At 32.9% G+C, this 19,335-nt stretch overlaps 3 protein-coding genes across 11 annotated transcripts; 2 read left to right on the top strand and 1 right to left on the bottom strand.

Moving 5' to 3' along the window:
* The first annotated feature begins 222 nt into the window (after positions 1-222).
* Positions 223-6,420, top strand: LOC108101971. Of its 3 annotated transcripts, XM_017206562.2 has the most exons (11): positions 223-306; positions 1,290-1,466; positions 2,001-2,093; positions 2,207-2,352; positions 2,689-2,849; positions 3,371-4,003; positions 4,077-4,207; positions 4,264-4,722; positions 5,934-6,079; positions 6,130-6,211; positions 6,262-6,420. In XM_017206562.2, the coding sequence occupies exons 2-11, from the start codon at positions 1,350-1,352 to the stop codon at positions 6,262-6,264; spliced, it is 1,971 nt and encodes a 656-aa protein (XP_017062051.1). In that variant the 5' UTR covers positions 223-306; positions 1,290-1,349; the 3' UTR covers positions 6,265-6,420. The 3 variants fall into 3 exon arrangements, with proteins under 3 accessions (XP_017062051.1, XP_017062049.1, XP_017062050.1); XM_017206560.2 differs by having other exon boundaries at positions 6,130-6,420; XM_017206561.2 differs by lacking the exon at positions 223-306 and adding an exon at positions 310-327 and having other exon boundaries at positions 6,130-6,420.
* On the bottom strand, positions 6,339-11,229 carry LOC108101972 (phosphatidylinositol 5-phosphate 4-kinase type-2 alpha). Of its 4 annotated transcripts, none has more exons than XM_017206563.1 (10): positions 11,102-11,229; positions 9,552-9,709; positions 9,396-9,493; positions 9,074-9,323; positions 8,889-9,019; positions 8,662-8,830; positions 8,322-8,473; positions 8,169-8,263; positions 6,590-6,654; positions 6,339-6,534 (listed from the first exon to the last, which is right to left on the bottom strand). In XM_017206563.1, exons 2-10 carry the CDS (start codon positions 9,687-9,689, stop codon positions 6,418-6,420), a joined length of 1,215 nt encoding a protein of 404 aa, XP_017062052.1. In that variant the 5' UTR covers positions 9,690-9,709; positions 11,102-11,229; the 3' UTR covers positions 6,339-6,417. The 4 variants fall into 4 exon arrangements, with proteins under 4 accessions (XP_017062052.1, XP_017062053.1, XP_017062054.1 ...); XM_017206564.1 differs by having other exon boundaries at positions 11,155-11,225; XM_017206565.2 differs by lacking the exon at positions 9,552-9,709 and having other exon boundaries at positions 11,102-11,198.
* Positions 11,230-12,017: 788 nt separating this feature from the next.
* LOC108101978 (microphthalmia-associated transcription factor) lies at positions 12,018-17,906 on the top strand. 4 transcript variants are annotated; one of them, XM_043207617.1, is made up of 9 exons: positions 12,022-12,352; positions 14,131-14,464; positions 14,519-14,638; positions 14,694-15,125; positions 15,949-15,969; positions 16,531-16,690; positions 16,758-16,999; positions 17,051-17,215; positions 17,273-17,906. In XM_043207617.1, exons 1-9 carry the CDS (start codon positions 12,177-12,179, stop codon positions 17,831-17,833), a joined length of 2,211 nt encoding a protein of 736 aa, XP_043063552.1. In that variant the 5' UTR covers positions 12,022-12,176; the 3' UTR covers positions 17,834-17,906. The 4 variants fall into 4 exon arrangements, 3 of the variants coding, with proteins under 3 accessions (XP_043063553.1, XP_043063552.1, XP_043063554.1); XM_043207618.1 differs by lacking the exon at positions 15,949-15,969 and having other exon boundaries at positions 12,021-12,352; XM_043207619.1 differs by lacking the exons at positions 12,022-12,352; positions 15,949-15,969 and adding an exon at positions 13,485-14,042.
* Positions 17,907-19,335: the final 1,429 nt, after the last annotated feature.

Here is a 19,335-nt window from a genome sequence, read left to right as displayed (position 1 = left end):
TATTGATGTCTGCAAGGGTATATAGGCTTCCTTCCTCGTTTTGTTTAATAATTTTCTAAGATAAAAGACGGTATATTATGCAAGTGACTAGTTTATAAAAGATGTTTAGTTTACCCCGCGCTAAAAATAGATACATTATTCGAGTGCCAAGCTTTGAAACACTTTTCGAAAAAGCTTTTACTCATTTAAAATTAACTCAACTTGGAATATTTTTTATATCTGTCGAAATCTGACAAAACTTGAGACTCTTAGCATGTACATGGGGCCAGTCTATATTGTTCGCTCTTCAACTCCTGATCGTCGATCGTTAGTACTAATAATTATTTAGTAAATATTTATTAGTGTTAAGGAAATTATTTATAAGCTGCATAAAAATAAATCGTGTTAGTGCAAGACATGCTGAAAAACAAAAATATATTTACTTTTTGCAACCACAGCATGTTCAAGTCCAATCAAAAGCTATAGAACTCGTCATTTGAACCGCGTGTGTGTGTATCCATTATTTTGAAAAAAATGCATGCCAACGTTTACTATATAATAGGCTAAACTATAGAAATCGTGAACTGCGTGTGTATCCATTTTTTGTACAAAAAATGCATGCCTATGGGTACACAGAAAAGCTTCCTTATTATATAAACATTTCAGGTAAAGAGTTGTTGTGTCCTAAATTTTTATTTGTTCCCCAAAGTAAGTTACTATATGCACAATAATTGTTTTCTGCAAGAGGTTTAACGTTTGTAATTTTTTAATTTGTAGTCTTAAAATATACATTTATTTTTGTACAAATATTTAAATTGATACCAACTATTTTAAAAATATTCATTCCTAGAAATGATGTACCAACTTCTTCCAACTTCTTGCAGAGCGGTAACCAGCCAACGCTGTCGCGGGCTCATGCCGGCAATTCAAAATATTTACACCCCTGCTGTCTCCTCCTGTCTGTTTCTATCTAAACTTGTCTCTCAGTTTTAAAGCTATCTGGCTGAATCTTTACCAAAAGTTGTTCTATCTTTCCTATGCCATTGCTATGGCAGCTATATGATAATGTTGTCGGATTTTAACGAAATTAATAATAGAAAAAACGTCTGTTTTTTATATTCTGTTTTTTATATTCGTCAAGATTATTTATTTTTCCGCATTACATTTCATTACACTACACTTCTCTACATTTTCAGTACCAAGTCATATGTTCGGTACCTTGTAGCTGTCACTCTATAATTTTAAATTACGTATATCCATTTATATCAAGGTCCTAGCACTTAAACTTTTAAATATTTTTTCTATTTCAGAACAAACATCAACTTATTCTGTAAATCAAGATATTATTTTTGACCAAAACAACGACAGGCATGGAAACTCCAAACTCGAAGGACATAATATTAACCTCTGAAAATGGGTTGCCTTCAAAAAAAGTGAAATCAAAAAGATCAAAAAACCATGAATATGATAATGAAAATATTAATATGGTACGAAAAGTGTATACTTACATAGTAGTATTTATTTACCATAATAGTGAAGCTAGTTTTCTTTCTTGTTTACCTGTACAATAAAGAAAACTAGCTTCGGCAACTCAAAGCTTGTATACCGTCACCGGGTATAATAAATCTTCTTAAATCTTTGGCAAAAATGATAGAAAATCATTTGCTCAATATAAACAAAATTGGAAATGTCACACTTTAAAATTTTTTAAAACGAATTCTCTTTATATTGAAGAAGGCGGCGTTTGCACCAAATTATTTTGTATTGTTTATGGTCTAAACAAAATTATTTTCATTTTCTTGTGGTACAAATCATTTCCGATGTAAAGTCAATCAATCAAATAAAAAAATTAAGTATTGTATAATATTATAGTATAAAATTTTTATTTAAAAAAAATTGTTTTTAGTTTAATTTACTTGCTAAAAGTATAAGTAACAATATAAGCACAATTCAGTATCCTTTTAAAATCTGCCTCAATTATAATAAGTCCAAACTCAAGTTTTGTTTTTGGTTGTTTCTAGAAAAAAAGTTTTAGCAAATTTGATGATCTTCAAAAACGTAATCTTATCCATGTACGTTCACAAAATTCAAAAAAAGCACAAGAACTTTTTCAAGTAAGTATTATAATTTTTTTTTAACTTATCCCATTACATTTACAAATAGCAGCTTATAATACTTATTTATTTAAATAAAATTACTAAAAAATCGTATCGTTTTCTTTTTTAAGGCTTCAAAACCTGAGCAGCTTGACAGCTGCCGTCAGTGCAAGAAACCAGTATACAAAATGGAGGAAATCGTCCTTCAGTTTAAGTCGGGGGCAACCTTTTTTCATAAACAATGCCTACGTTGCACGGACTGTGGAAAACAACTAAAGTTGGTATTATATTATTAATCACCCTACTTAAAATTTTCCGGAGTCGCCTAAGGCTTTCACTTCAATAAAAAATAAAAATAATATTTTTCGAAAATTCCAGAGTGGCCTAACCCTTTAAAATATACTAAAATGATATTCCCTTTAAAAACTGACTTCTTTTTTATTCAGCTTTCATAAATATGAGAAGATTTAAAAAAAAATCCCAAGCTAGAGAAGTGTTTATACATTTTATAGCTGAAGTTGTTGAAATCGAGAAGCTTCGGATTGCCGGAGCTACCTTAATTTATTGTTAAAAACTGGAACACTTTACTTTTGTGTTGAATTATCGCCCACAGACCTGATAACTATAACGTGCACGACGAAAGCCTATACTGTCCTGTGCACTTTAAATTAATATTTGCACCAAAGACTGTTTATGAAGAAATAATCCCACGAAAGCCTGAGCTCATAGTACGAGAAAACCAACCAATTGAATTACCACCGGATGTCGCAAGAGGTAAGTAGAAATTTTAATTAATTTCAGTTAACACATACCGAGAGGAATTTTTTTTGTGTGTGGAGGAGATATTATAATTATACCCTTGAAGAGGCTAATATAATATATGTACCTACATATATAAATAATGCCAAATAGCTGCCAAAGGAAAGATCGAAAAATCTATATAGAATTAAGGAAATAAAATTATAACATCGTTGTTTTTCATCAGACAAGCATGATTTTTGGAAAATAGAGTTTTAGAACGACTCTTAAATTACGAATTAAAAAAATCAGACGACTATGTCTTATAGCTGTCATATAAACAATAGTTAAAAATATGGATAATTAATAGAAAAATCGTCATAATTGTTGTTGTATGTAATTTCTTCGACATATTTGATGACTGCAAGGGTATAAAAGCTTCGACTTGCCGAAGCTGGCTTTCTTTCTTGTTTCAATTTAAAATTAAAGACAAAAAATATTCATTTTACTATAGAAAATCATAAAACTAGTTCATTTTGTTTTCTAAAATATTGCAGCATCCGATAAACCAAATTATGGACTTGACGAACTTCACCAACTTAATGTGCGGTCTAAGTTTAAAGTATTCGAAAATAACAATCCAATTGAGGATTTGCAAGAACGTAAAAATCCGGCTTTTACAGTTAAGTCAATACGGTCTACACTTACCAAACTTCATAAGCTCGGGATACCTAACTCAGAGCTAGGTAAACTTGATGTCATTCACAAAAGCGATTATAGTGACCCAAACAGCGAGGACGATAGCGATATTGAGAGCTCAAAAAACGATATTGAAAGAGAAAGACCATTGGGCTTAGGAGAAGTTATGAACGAGATAAAATCAAAATTTGAGCAAGGGGAATACATGACAAAAGAAGAACGCCGCGAAGAAAGGAAGCAAGAAATACAGAACATACGATCTCGTTTATTTTTGGGCAAACAAGCTAAAATCAAAGAAATGTATCAACTGGCTGTTGCTGAGTCAGAACAGGGCACAACATCGGTCGGAAAGATCCCAGATATTAACACCATTAAGGCGACTCAAGAAATTAAAGACCGATTTGAGAATGGTGAGGTTTTCAAAGATAATAGAGTGCAATCAAAGGAATCAATTCTTGGAATGCAGGCAGATGCGGCTGTTTTTGAATCAGGTATCGGTAAAATAAGTAAAAATATATTTCAGATAAATACTATAATATCTATTTACTATGTATTGCTTTGCAGCTATAAGTAAAGCGTCACGTAGTATTTTCATGGAGCTTGATGCTAACACAACTTCCAGTTTATGCAGCAACCATGTACAAAATATTAGCCCTGATAAAAAAGTTGTGAGCCACAGCCAGCTGCGACAGGAGGTATGTCTTTAAATTAATGATGGAACTACTTTTTATTAAAATTAAAAAAAAAATAGAAATCCGATGTTGACGTAGTCAAGTCCGACTCAAAAGCAGAAGAAGTTAAAGTTGCCACTGAAGAGTTATCAGAACGTTTTAAGTTTTTCGAAACATATTCTCCGGCTGAAAATAAAAAGAAACAATTTCGCATGACACCACCACGAGAGGGTGTTGTTAAGATGCCTACTCCAGATTCCGACACAGATGTTTTAGAACAAACTTCCTCGTTTAATGACAACGTTTTGCAGCAAACCAAAACAACGTCAACCATCTTAAGTAAGTTTCGGGAAATAGAAAAACATAAAATTGATAACAGTAACGAGGAAAAAAAACCGAAACCATTGAAGTGTTTCACTCCTCCACCTGAAATCGGCAACCGTTTCAATGCATCCGATTCGGAGGAGGAAAGTGATAGCGACAGCGACGACGAAAATGTGCTTCCTGATCCATATTATAAGGATCAAGCGCTCTGCGAGGTAAGAAAATAATAAAAATAAGCTTATAACTTCTGAAATAACAACAATATGTATTTCAAAATATTCCGTACAACCAGACTATATAAATTTAAAAAAATTAGACCTACTCAAATTTTTGAAATGTACCTTTTTTAGTCATTATGGCGTTATTAAATTGAAAATTGTTAATAATTTCGTATACCCTTAAAGTAATTATAGTTATACATATTATAATTTTTTTTTTTATTTTGAAGCATATACAGACAGACTGATAGGTCTAAATCAACTGAGGTGGCGATGCTGATAAAGAATTACAGTAGAATCCTGTTATAACGACTCCGTTTATAGTGTCCGTCCGAGTTGTGCGACGAAAACTCGATGGTTTGGTTGGTCCCCATACAAACTTATATGAAAGGGCCTCCGCTTAGAGCGTTTCCGCTTTTAGCGACAAACCGCTTATAAGAATGAAATTTTTCAAGAAAATTGAAAAATTTAACCGGATATTGCGTCGTGCCGGAAAAAATACAGTGCCATAGTTCAATATTTAAGCATCAAAACACGCTGTTAGAAATGTATGTATGTATTTGTCAGTGATCGGGACCCTTGTTTGTGTGCGTAGCAGCGACACGAAGGATCTTGCACTGGCACAACTCTCTGTTAGTTTTAGCTGTCGCCTTAACAACGCTGCTGCGAGAGAGAGAGAGTCGAAGTGCAATGCCGACGTCACACTGTGTGTGCAGACCTCATAGCCTATTCCATGAGATGTCCCGTTATATTTCTAGTTTTTTCTGCTTTTTTCCGAGTAAAACTGAATGTTTCAATTTGCCAAATGCAATATGTGCAATAATAAGCTCATTCAGTTTTCAGTATTTAGAAAAGCCTATGTTTTTGAATTTAATTTATTAAATTTTTCGTTTTAATTAAAAAATTAATTTGATTTATTTTAAAAACCTATTACAAACACAGCAACCATAAAATAATAAAAAAAAAATTTTTTTTTCCTTCTTTTGCTTAGTGCGTCTTCCGGTTATAACGACGAAAAATGGTCGGTCCCTTGAAAGTCGTTATAACCGGATTCTACTGTAATATACTTTATGGGTCCCTTCTTTTCAAACTTCTGATTAATCATTGTTGTAAATGGACATCTCCTGATTTGCATTATTCACAACTATCCCAATGTATTCTGCTTATAAGATATATATTTAAATTCGTATCTTTTTATCGTTTAACAGGCTCAGAACGCCGCTCGTGCCAAGCTACTGCGGGAAAAGTTTGAAAAATGGCAAAGTAACGAAATTGAACGCGAGCTTAACGAAGGACGCGCTGAAGAAGCTTATTCCCAGCATATTTCAAACGAGTCAATTGAAAGTGCTAAAACGTAAGTTCCAAGGGCTTTAAAGACCAATAACCATGTTGTTTTCGTTTCAGAATTCGGGAACGCTTTGAAAATATGAAAACCTCTAGTCCTCGTCTGGAACACAAAACAAACCCCAGAATAAACCGCTTTGTTGTACGTGTAACAAATTGAATGAAGTAATTGAACTGATCGTTTTATTTTAGTAATTCGATGATTACGTTTAAATGACAAGTCGTTATGAAAGATTACCGTGTCTCGGAAAAAGAGGATCACCCGAAGCTTCAAAATAATACCTTATATTGTATATACCTTACTGAATTACATTTTTAATGTGGCAAATACAATACGATTATAATAATTTATTCTATAGCTTTATCCATAAAGTCCAAAAATCGTTTGGCATATTGTTCAGGGTCACATGTCGAAATACCGTCAACATTACTGCCGTATTTGACGGTTTTGGCTGCTTTAGCTGCCTGCAATAATTGAGTTAAATAAAAAAAACACGATTCTTTCTTAACTTAAAATTACCTGTTTTTTTACGCCATATTGAGTAAGAACGTCAATAATTGCTATAAAGTATATTTCGCGTTTCTCTGCAAGAAATTCACATGTTAAAATAAGTTAAACAGCTGTTTGAAACAATAATTTCAAACTATATATATAAATATAGATATATATATGTATATAAATTCAACGCGCGTTTCATTTCTATTCTTTCCGAACAATTTTGAAACAATCGATTGTTTTGAATGCCCAAAACGAATGATATTTTAAGAATATAAAAAATCGTTTATTATGATAAGTCATTGAGAGGACATTGGTGAGTCATCAATGTGCCCAGTGTTGATTATTTAATGAAAATAAATGAAATATTAAAATATGCTCAAACATGCACTTTCGATCAAAATATGCGCTAAGGAAATAAATATGCACAATATGCATGCAACATGAATTTGCATGACTATCCGAGCTCTAGTTATTACATAAAAACTATGCGCGCCACAGGTTGTAGCGCAATAGTGGGCGTCGTTAATATTTTGCACAAATAAATTTACATTGTTAATCCCGTGATCTCGACGTTCCTAAGGACGGACAGACAGAAATATATCGACACGTCTGATGATCCTGCTCAATATATAATATATATGTATAGATCCGAAAGAGCTTTCTTCGAACTACGAATAACTGGTAACAAATTTTCCATCCGAATTATAATAAATAATAATAATTTTAATTTAAAAACAAGAAAGAAAGCTAGCTTCGGTAAGCCGAAGCTTATATACCCTTGCAGTCATAAAATATTTCGAACAGAAAACAAACGAAAAAGTGGGGAACTTTTTTAAAACTCTTTCCGCCGCATATTTATTTGATATAAATGTGTAACCTTTGCAGGCGTAGAAGTGAGCGTGGGTAATGTTTGACAAATAAGAAGCTAGCTTTGGTGTGCCGAAGCTTGTGATTATACCATATTTTAAAGATTTTTTTTTCCTTGTAAGTCCAAGCCCAAGTCCAAAAAAGTAAGAACTTTTGGATTATTTTGAATTTTCCATTACTTTTTCATTTTCTTTGTCAGCAAAACGAAATAGTAGTCCCGTTTTTTTTCGTACTCTCCTATAAAAGCTATCCAATATAAGCGTCCGATCCGGCTCGTTCCAACTTGTAAACTCAGTTTATTAACTACACAACTTTTGGCAAAGTTATATCGATAAGCTAAAAAACTGTAAGACAATTTTAAATTGAAACGAAAATACAGACAGACGTTCATGTCTAGATAGATTCAGATCGTGATGCTGAACAAGAATATATACATTATACTTGTGACTGCAATTATTATACCCTCTGCAGGGTAAAAAAAAATTTTCGAATAAAGGCAAACCCTTGTAAATGATGCAAGTTAGTCCAAAGGAGGAAGGTATTTTGGTACTTTCAGAATACGAAGTCAAAATTGGGGGAAACCTTTCGTTGTTGCACTGCTAGTTGTTTAGGAAGATACTAATCTTGATTCAATTTTAAATACCAAAGAAATATTTTTTAACTACCCAATATATAAAATGAGCATCAGGCGGTGATTAAATAAATATTTTATCGCTCCACACAAAAATTTTACCTTCAATACTTGGAATGTCATATATATCAACTTCATAAACCACTTCTTTATACTGTGCTCCTCTAGGGGAATCAGGAGGCGTGTTATACGTCCAGCTTTAAAAAAAAAAATGCGAATAAATAACAATGTTAAATCAATTAATAATATTTTTACCGTTCGCCGCTATCGCATTCCTCGCTCTCGCTGTTTTCACTTCGACCGGTAACCGGAATATTATCGCCCTGTAAAGCTTCCTCCTCTGCGCGCACACAATCATGCACGCCAACCAACAATGAATAGTCCATGATGTGTAACTTGGTTAAAAGCTAAATTGAAAATTATTATAAGTAAATTATTATATTATTATAAGTAAATTATTATATTATTATAAGTAAATTATTATATTATTATAAGTAAATTATTATATTATTATAAGTAAATTATTATATTATTATAAGTAAATTATTATATTATTGTTTTTATATAACGTGGTTAACATTTGGGTTATGCTTACATCCACATCATTGTTTAGGGTATGCATCAGTTTCTCTTTAGCTTCTTTTCCAATGTCCAATCGGACTTTTTGTTTTATGAAATCATTATCCTTAAAAGTTGGCAATTGTTTTTCAAGTTCCTTCTCCGATGCTTCTCGATCCACAGTACTACCTTTCAGATCGAACTTTCTATAAAATAAATGATTTGTTATAGAAAGCCGTTACGCTGCTTTAACATTTTCCGTACTTGTGAATTGTCAAATGCGAGCTAAATACATTTCTCATTACAACGAAGTAATACTGTACGCTTTCCACAGTGATCCTATACATCCCCAAGTATTGCGGTAAAAGGGTTTTTCCATGTCTTTCCACAACGTACTGAAAATAGTGATTATGGGTATTTTCAAACAATAAATAATAAAGTTAACTCACCGGGTGATACTGCTTTAAAAACGCATGCATTCGCTCAATTTCTTCAGATGTTAAACTCTTTATTATGAAGAATTTATCGTAGCTCTGATAAAATTGTGCCCCTGATTTCCCAGACGAGTCTATTTGTATTGGTTGAGATCGAGTTAACGATTCGCGATAGTCAACATCATCAACCCCAAATCGTTCACGTAAATTCCGAAATACAAGGGGGCAATATTCTTTTACTTTAAAATGTGATGGCATGTTTTCTCTTTAACAGTTAATAACATCAAATAAATGTAAGCTGTTTAAATGGTGAATGTATTTTATTTAGTTATCTTACTTGTTGAATAGGTGATTATCCACCTTGATTTTTGAATAAGCACGAAAGTCATCGGGTAGCAGCATTACCGGTATGTTTACATGACTTAGTTCATTAATCTGTAATCAATTAAAAATTCTTGATCTTTTTAAAAGTAATTAAAATTTGTTAACGTACAGTGTGATTTATTCCCCACATGAACACACTTAAAATGGGTTCATTGGCCCTAAACAGTTTAACCTTTTGATGCTTAACTCTAAAATGCTTCTTTTTCAAAATGCGGGGTTGCGATGTCGAAGAAATCTTTTTATCCATTGTGTGGCTGGTGAATAAATCTTTAAATATAAAAAAGAATGTGCACACCTGTATTAATTTTCAAAACAGCAAAAATTTCAAAAACGAGCAAGTTTCGCAAAATCTAAGAAAATAAAAGGAAACGTAGCGTTTTACTCCTACTGTTAAATCCATAATGTATAAGACGAAAGTGAAATGAGCTGCCGTAGATACAATTTAAATTTACTAAAAACTTGTTAAAATCGTCTTAGCTTCTGATTTTTTTATGCTGACATTGTAAGTATGTAATACTAGGTACAAGATATACTGTTCCTTATAGATAGCTATCATAAGAACTGTTGAAACTTGTTTATAACGTGTACGAATTTTACATTCGTTATAGACTTAACTGTAGGAGTAAATAACTACATTTCCTTTTTTTATACCCTTGCAGAACAAAGGGTATTATAATTTTACTTGGAATTTGCAACGCAGTGATCAGAATCGCGATGATTTTTAAAGAATTAGTTTGAGATTTTTATATTTCTAACAGGAAAATGTAATGCTATTAATGTTGGACTTAATCGTTAAGCCGTAATCGAAAAAAATAAACTTATGAATGTATATTGATTTTCAAATTTAATTCGTCTAAATAAAACAATATGTATGTAGACTATACATATAGTAATAGCATAAGTAACAAGTCTGCAAACTTAGTTTTTTGAAATAATTTTGGTAAACATTTCGGACCCGGACAAATTTTTACTGTGGACCGCACTTATAAATAAATACTATTTTTGTATATATTTTTTTTAACTTACATACATACAAATGTACTTACATACTCCGCCTATCACAAGCCTTTAGGCCAGTGTTTCCCAAACTTGTCGGGACCGCGACCCACCTACACAAAAAATTTAAAGATCTATATGACAATTAGTACCCACAAAAAATCTACCCGCGACCCACCAGTGGGTCGCGACCCACACTTTGGGAAATACTGCTTTAGGCAGTAAGCTTAAAAGCTAAGGTTTTTACTTAAACGGATGCAAGTCAAAAGGACATGACCAAATCTAATCAGCTATGTACATATATACTTTATGGTGTGGGATTTTTGGTTTTACTACGTTGCACACTTTGGACTTCAATAACATTATTTGCAAGGGTATAGAGAAACTTGCACAAAGGATTAATGTTGTAAATACCACACTATACACAATGCGCTATTTAATTTTTATGTTGGAGAAATTTACATATGTATACATAAATAACTGAGTACAATAACATTTGAAAATATAAAAAAAATACTTAAAAAACAGCATACATAAGTATGAACATCAAATAATGAAATTTGTTTACTAGCTAACGCAATTAATGGTACAAACTTCATTGACATATGGATACCGATTTCCTACAAATATAATTATTCCACTTTCATATACAATAACATTTACCTTTTAAGTTGACAAATTTTTAAATCTGTATATCTTTTCGTATGGTGACTTACTTGCTTTTCATGAACAATTTATAGTTTACATAAATTTTTAGAACGAAAACTCTATCGATAATAACAGATATGTATTTGTTACGTGTATATCGATATTATAATTGTTTTTGTGTGAAAAGCGATATTGCCACCGGAAATATTATAACTTATATATTATATTGGAAAAATTTAAACTTGACTTAACTAATACATATTTGAAAATAAATTCGAAATTTTAAAGTCGTAGGAAAACACCTTCTGGAAAAAACCATTCCCGTATAATGAAAGACAATATGATAAAAAACAAAAAAAAATTTTCTGTTATTTTTTCTCTTTAATGGGAGCTATTATTAAGAAAAAAAATTACAAATATTAGCAACTAAGTAGCAAAACCACAATAAACAATATGTAAATACTAATAAAAATATATATCATATCATTAACCCAAAAAGGGCGAAGGCCTCGTTGCCTGTGCTTTACCATCTAAGTTAGTCTAGTTTTGTAAACTTCTCTATCTTTAATAATAAATAAATAAATAAATATTAAGAAAATAAAAGTAAAAATCTTAAAACTTGAAGTTCTCGAGGTAGTAACCGTGCAGTCTTGATAGTATCTAGAAGTATTTGTTTTTGGCAGGGGGCTATCTGGTCACCCTAGATGAGATCGATATAACACGGATACCTATAAAAACACAAATCAATAAAAGTTAATTTTTAATGTTCCTGTTTTTGTTGATTTTTTTAATTTGAAAGATAATTAACCCAAACCCAAATTTAAAATTTTTCATCCGATTAATTGCTGACATATGTACATATATCTTACCACTATTAAAAGCACGAGAGGCGTGCGATCACTTACTGTCATTTGTCACCACTATTCAAAGCTCTAGCCAAGTTATGAAATTTTGGGTATCAATTGATAGATCCGCCTGTTTAGCTGCAATGAGGCCTGCGTATATGCGTGGATTTAAGAAACAGAAAAACATTAAATTAATCTAATTTAGTCATCTCACAATACATGAGCATTGTTATTATATCGCCATTATGACGGAATCCGGAATTGATTTAGGCTTTGACATGGAGTTCGATTTAAATATAAGTTTGTTAAACGATAACGAAAATATGGATTATCTACCAAATGTGACTGTAACAAGCAGTTCCGAAAACATGGAATTCTACGAATTGAAATCATCTACTCGCTGTTTACGATCTGATGAAATGTAAGTAGTTTGAAAAGGCAGTTTTAGAAAATATTTTATATACATATATACAGCTTACGATCCGAATTTCATATTAGTATACATATATACATATATTTTCAAGATCGGTGTACATATGTAGATACACACATTTGAATGTGTACAAGCATGATGATATTATTTGAAGAGTGATTAGCGCTTTTTATAATCTTATCAGCAAACACTCATATAAACGTATATATGTATATAGATATGTGTGAAGAATAAATACATACACATGTGTATTACACATGTTATATGAAGAGCGAAGAACATCCGTGCTTATACATATATATATGTACATATGTATATGCATATAAATTTGCGGGTAGCAATTTTTAAGCCACAAATTAATATGTATCTATGGCCTTTACAAATGTACAAAATGTACATACATACATACATACATACACATATTAACCTATGAAAACAGTGGATGAGTACGATAGAAGAAAGTCTTATTCTAAAAGTTGAAACTTTATTCAAAGTAAGATTCATTCTTACTTTAAAAGAATTACATATGTACAAAATTATCCAAAATGTACCAGAACAACACCATCAGATGATTATGCTTACAAATTTAGATACATACATACATAATACTTATTTTATACAATGGCATTAAATGCAAAACATGATCTGTAAAATAAAATCTTAAGCACCCTGTATTTACATATGTACATACATACTATGTGGTTTGTATGTATGCTAAAATTTATATACTTCGCATAAGACAAACTTTCATACATATGAATGTTTGTTTACTCTTAAATTTAGAGTACATAGTATAAAGGGTATTTTAAATTGCAAGGTGGTATTCACTCCATGAACTATTTCTTGTTTTACCCTAAATTGTGTAAAATATAAATGTATACCCAAGTATATACCCTAAAATTTGTAAAATATTTTTCTCATAAAGATCTTATTGATCTTTATGTCTAAGATCAAACAATGCCTATATATGTATGCGCACATGACCATAAGTTATATTGTTTGTTGTCCACATTTTTCTATAGCATGATAGAACCGTGCAACCTCACATTTCTTGCATCATTTATTGGTATTATTTTGCAAACCAAGCGCAGAACAGGCCCTCTTTTCATATTTGCTAGCAAGATTCAAGATCAAGGATATTTTCAACTGTTTAAAATATGTTTACCTACTGGAGCAAAAAGGGCATAGCGAACAATGTTGAGGATAAAAATACAGACGAATTTGTGCCTCTGGGCGAAAAAAGGTCATCTTCTGAAAAGTCAAAAGTTGAAGAGGATAAGAGTATGCAGCCGCCTACTGAGAAACACCTTCTGGAGTTTCAAGATTTTCTTAGGCGTGTTCAGACCTTGCAAATGTCACATTTTGAGACTAATGAAACCGAAAATGTAATCGTAAATCAGTCCAATCTATGCAGTTCGACGGCGATTGAAGTCGGCGAGGAAGCCTCCACTATATCAGAGGCTGATAATATGGATATAGCATATCCTTCACCGGCACTGCGAGCAAGTGAATGTCAATATAGCCCTACGGCGACTACTAATATCAGGGTTACAGTTGGTATTGATAAAGATTTAGAAATGATTCTTGAGATGGATCCCAGTATTGTAGATTTAGGTGATATAAGCATTGCTGAAACTACAGAACCGCGTATATTGGGCTTACCTCCACTTTCTGGTGGGTAGGTATATTTGTATTATTTTTGGGAAGAACCAAACCATTCTATCACAGACTTGAGGAATTTAAGCTTCTATATTTATAATCAACAGACCTACGTTTAAAACTGTGACGCCCACCTCACGGACCCAGCTGAAACTTCAATTGCAACGGGAACAACATCAGCAACAACAAATGATGATCCAGCAACAGACATTGGATTCGGCAGACCCGAAAATGCACCTCGCGTTTGGCAATGGACAGGGCTCCATGGAATCGGAATTCAATGATAGTGGCGGTACAAGCGCATGTGGCAGTGGGTCTTCCAGTTTAGAACAAATGTCACAACTAGTCCAAATGGATAGTTTAATTAATCCTTCAAATGCAGTTAAACTTAAAGTTCCTCTACAAAGTATCGGTGTTGATGTGCCGCCCCAAGTGCTACAGGTATAAAAATCGTCCGTTTAAAAATAACAAAATATTGTATAAAATAAATTCCAGGTTAGTACAGTTCTTGAAAACCCGACTAGATATCACGTTATTCAAAAGCAAAAGAATCAAGTGAGACAGTATCTAAGTGAGTCCTTTAAGCCTTCTGATTGGATCTGTCATAGTAAAGACGTACGTATATTTTGACTATAATCTACAACTCTATTAAGCTTTTTTCAAACCATAGATAAAAATGGCAAATATTTCGGCTTCGACGGGTAATCTTCAGAGTTCATCATTAGAGAAGAGCAACACCCTTCCGTTGGAGCGTACAAACAGTTTTGGTTGCGACACAGGCATTAGTGAAAAAACGTCTGTGCAGTCAGACGATTTAATGCGTATCTCCCCCTTTGGTGGAAGTTTTTTAAGAACAGAAAACATACATCCTAAGGATCAAATTTCATTGCGAGGAATTGACCAAGTTTCTACAGAATCAGCAACTGAACAAAAGACCACCCAGATGGGATTCGTTAAAAATAATAGTCTAAATTCTTCTATAACTCGAACTTCCCCAGGAATGATGAATTCAATAAGGATTTCTAGCACAACAAGTTCTCTGCAATCTACTTCAGCACCCATTTCGCCGAGCTTGAGTTCTGTTGCAACAAGTGCTTCGGAGGTAAATAATTTTTAATTCTTTTTTTATGACAATCTTAAAAAAAGTGAAAAAAGTACATTGTTTTTTTTAGCTCGTACACCTTAAAAAACATTCAGGTCCAAATGTTTATCTATAATAGCGGTTAACAAGCACATTTTTAAAATCGTATAAACTTTCTTAGAACTCTCAAATTTTTATGAAATTATTATTTGAGAAAATCTTTTATTGAATAACTTTCCCATTTTCCTTTTCTTACCAAAGGGATTAACCAAAAACAAAATATGTTCATAAGATCCATAAACTGTTTATGAAAATACAAAACGGAACGCAATAGTCTTAAAAAAGGAATTAACCAACAAGAAAGGAAGCTAGCTTCGGCAAGCCGAAGATTATAAACCCTTTCAGGCTAAACAAGCTACGACGATTTTTCTATTAAATTTGAAATTATGATAGGCTAACTGCTATGCAAGGGTATAAAACGATTTTATTAATCCGTTAAACGAATGTAATCCCTTATTTTCCGAAAAAACTTTTAACTATAAAATAAAAAGCGTCGAAACATTTATGTTTTATTATTTCGTAATCCGATTTTTAAAACAGTTCTCAAAACCTCAAAAATATCCAAAGAACAGTAATGTTTAGTTTTTCTTTTTTGCATTTATTTCCTTGTGTATGGTATTGCCATAGGAAAAATTAAATCAACCATGATTGAGATCGAAAATTATTACAATAATATTCCTAGTTGACTGCTTATTCTTTATATATCCGTAAACGAAAAGTAAAGCTTTAAATTCTATAAAGCTTGAATTTTTTAAATTGCTAATAATATCCTCCCTTTTTTCAGTTACCGTCGTTTGACAGTGATGTAAGTATATTAAAAGCTATGAAAGGCCAAGCATTGAACATAGTGAATACGTATGTTTAGGTTTTAAAGTTGTTTTACTTATTGATCAAAAATTGTTTTTATTTTTGTTAAATAATTTCAAATAAGTTCGGTGCTGTAATAGGTTTTATGTGTGGCGCAAAACAAGAGAGATACAGATACTCGTTACTCCGATAAAGAGTCAGATGTACGGAGCCTGCACCGGCTTGTTGCTATTTACCTGATACATAATTTTTATCGAGTAAAATATGCCATTTTCCTTTACGCGTAATAGATATTATCAGCAATAGTTGCAAAAAAAGGCCAATTTTTGTATTTTCTTAAAACTTTTATTTTGGTTTACCTCATTCTAGTAAAGGCAAACATTTGGTAATGAAATACAAAAATGTATCGTATTTTTTATATCCTAAATGGGCAACTTACATATTTTCCATTTTTTTATACCCTTGCAGAGCAAAGGGTATATAAGCTTCGGCTTGTCGAAGCTAGCTTCATTTCTTGTTTTAAAATTCATTTTGTACTTATCAATTTTATTTGTTTTAGCCAGATGATATATTTGATGATATTCTGCAGCACGACTCTTTTAACTTTGACAAAAACTTTAACTCAGAGCTTTCAATTAAGCAGGAGCCCCAAAACTTAACCGACGCTGAAATAAATGCATTGGCAAAAGACAGGCAAAAGAAGGACAACCATAACATGAGTAAATTTCAAACAATTTAAATTTCTTTCCAACTTTTAGATTAATATTAGTGTTGACTAACTTTTAGTTGAGCGAAGAAGACGTTTCAATATAAACGACAGGATTAAAGAGCTTGGTACTCTTTTGCCAAAGGGCAGTGATGCCTTTTACGAAGTCGTACGAGATATTCGACCAAACAAAGGAACTATATTGAAGTCATCTGTTGACTATATAAAATGCTTGAAACATGAAGTGTCTCGCTTAAGACAAAATGAGTTTCGTCAACGTCAAGTGGAGTTGCAAAATCGAAAACTTATGTCTCGAATAAGGGTATGTTGAATTTTAAGAAGGCGGTTCTGCAACTTATTTTATGATTTTAAGGAGTTGGAAATACAGGCCAAGACCCACGGAATTTCCTTATCAGACTGCAATCTAACATCAGTGTCTGCGCCTACCCCAGCAAACACATTTCTTAAAAGTTCAAGTCTTTCTCCATCCGTTTCTCGAAGTCGTCGGTCACTTTTCGACCTACCTATTGAAAAAAAAGTAAGTTAGATACATAAATAAAATATTTTAAACTAATAACCTATATCATTTAAAAAGCCACACGTGATAAACAGTAGTGACGTAAATATGGAAATGAATCAGATTGACGAACTGTTAGAAGATTGCAAGCATCCGGTACAAGGAGGTGACCCAATGTTGTCTTCACATAGTAATTTGCAATCTACTCCACGAACGCCGACCGCACGAAAACTGAGTTGTTCTGGTTTTCCACCAAAGAGTATCACGGAGACTGATACAGAACTTTATAAAGCCAAGTCTAACTTAGATGACTCTTGTAGTACTTCATGCTTTATTCAGCACCAATTGACGACACACGAGAGTCGTTCAAATTGTTTTCATCATCCTAGTATACGGAAAATCCAAGGTTTACCCGATTCGGTTGAAAATTCTGAGTTCAGAGGAATTGAACATTGTGATGACAATCATGATCCATTACTGTCAGCTTCCCATAGGTCTTTCATCACAGTAGACGAAGATCAACATAGTTCTGTCGATATGTCGGCGGTCATGATAAACGACTCACTATCTTCATTGGTAGACGACAGAAACAGTGAGCCTATGCTGCTCACTCCTGACACGTTAGATATTGACTTATAAGTCAACAAAATTAAAATTGTTTATAGTTAATTTGTTTTATAATAAATGCTTGATAGTATTGCTTGAACTTATAGTTTCGGTGTTTTTTAAACAAATCGTAACAGTTTATAAGTAGTTAAAAATTTAGAATTTGTAAGTATGTTCTTAACCTTATCTTAAATCTTATATTTATAACCGGTCTAACCGATAAAATTACTTTATTGTTATTAAAGTTTTAAGAACACACAATTTGAGGGAAAAATAAAATTATGTTGATAAATTGAAACTTATCAACAATGAGTACTTAAAAGAAGGACATGGGAGTATATGTGAACTATTACTGGGGTGTTTATAACGAACCTAATTAACGGTGTTGATCTCTGTTTCCTGGGTGGTCTCAGCTCTTCTATATGTTTCCTGATTTCTTGCTGGCACTGTGCGTTGTCGTCTGCTTCTTCGTGCTACGTACTCTCATGTGCTCCGTGGTTTGCCGGGCTTACTACAATGTCGTGGAAGTATTTCTCTGTGGTGGATCTGCTGCTTGGACTCGTGCGCTTGATCCGGAGTGCTAACGCTTTGGTTTGGAGGTGCGTAGGACTTCGTCGGCTTCGGGAATACTCGCGTAATGGCACTACTCGCGTAGTGGCAAACTTTTGCTGACAATTTTTATTCGGTAGTTTGTGTACGTGATTAGCTCCTGATTAATTCAGTATCGTTTTCAAAGGTTTAGGTTGTTTACGTAAGCTCTGTGTGTTTTTCCTGAAACTGTATGTTTAATGTAAGCAATATCGTTGGATTAAGGGCTTAACACTGGCCTTTCATTTTGGTGCTTCAACTTTTGATAGATTTCATACCAGGTGACCTCGCATGGGATCTATTTCGCTCCTCGTTTTGTAGCAGGAGGATACTGTAAATTACACATTCCTATATTCAAAACGAAGTTTATTTTAGATATAATGGTTTGTTTTAGATATAATGTTTTTCCCTATAACCAAATTTGTGCAAGTAGATTGCACACCCAAAACAAATTTTCTTGGTGTCAAATTGTTCATTGCTGTTCGAAATTATCCCACTCCTTAATATAAGCGACTATTTAATAGTATGAAAAATAGTCGCTTTTTTTGTCCCTGTGTACGTTTAAATAAACAAAAACCTACAAGTAAGTTCCTGTCTGTTGCATTAGTTTTAAGTTCGATCGCCCCTCACACATAGAAACATATTCATGTGAGCTCGTATTAGCGCGACGCGTCTTTCAAATATAACACATATGTTCATACATAAGTGCAACAGGCTGGCGACGATTTGTAAGGACAAAAGAGAAGCAGCTCTTTGGCAGCCTCTCTTGCGCTCTCTTGGGCTTTCTTGGTGAACTTTTTTTTGTTTCGCGCATGGTACAACCATGGTATAATAAGTACAAGGTAGTCTCGTCGGCTTTTTTTCCCCCTATCGACACTACAATTAGAGCGAGAGAAAGAGTGTTTTCCTATGGGTTCGGGTCAATAGGGGGAAAAAACCCGAACGAT

The sequence above is a fragment of the Drosophila ficusphila genome, unplaced genomic scaffold, assembly GCF_018152265.1.
Source record: "Drosophila ficusphila isolate 14025-0441.05 unplaced genomic scaffold, ASM1815226v1 contig_220, whole genome shotgun sequence".
NCBI classification, from domain to species: domain Eukaryota; kingdom Metazoa; phylum Arthropoda; class Insecta; order Diptera; family Drosophilidae; genus Drosophila; species Drosophila ficusphila.
Note: the sequence above shows the minus strand (reverse complement) of the source record. Positions and strands in the feature narration are given on the sequence as shown.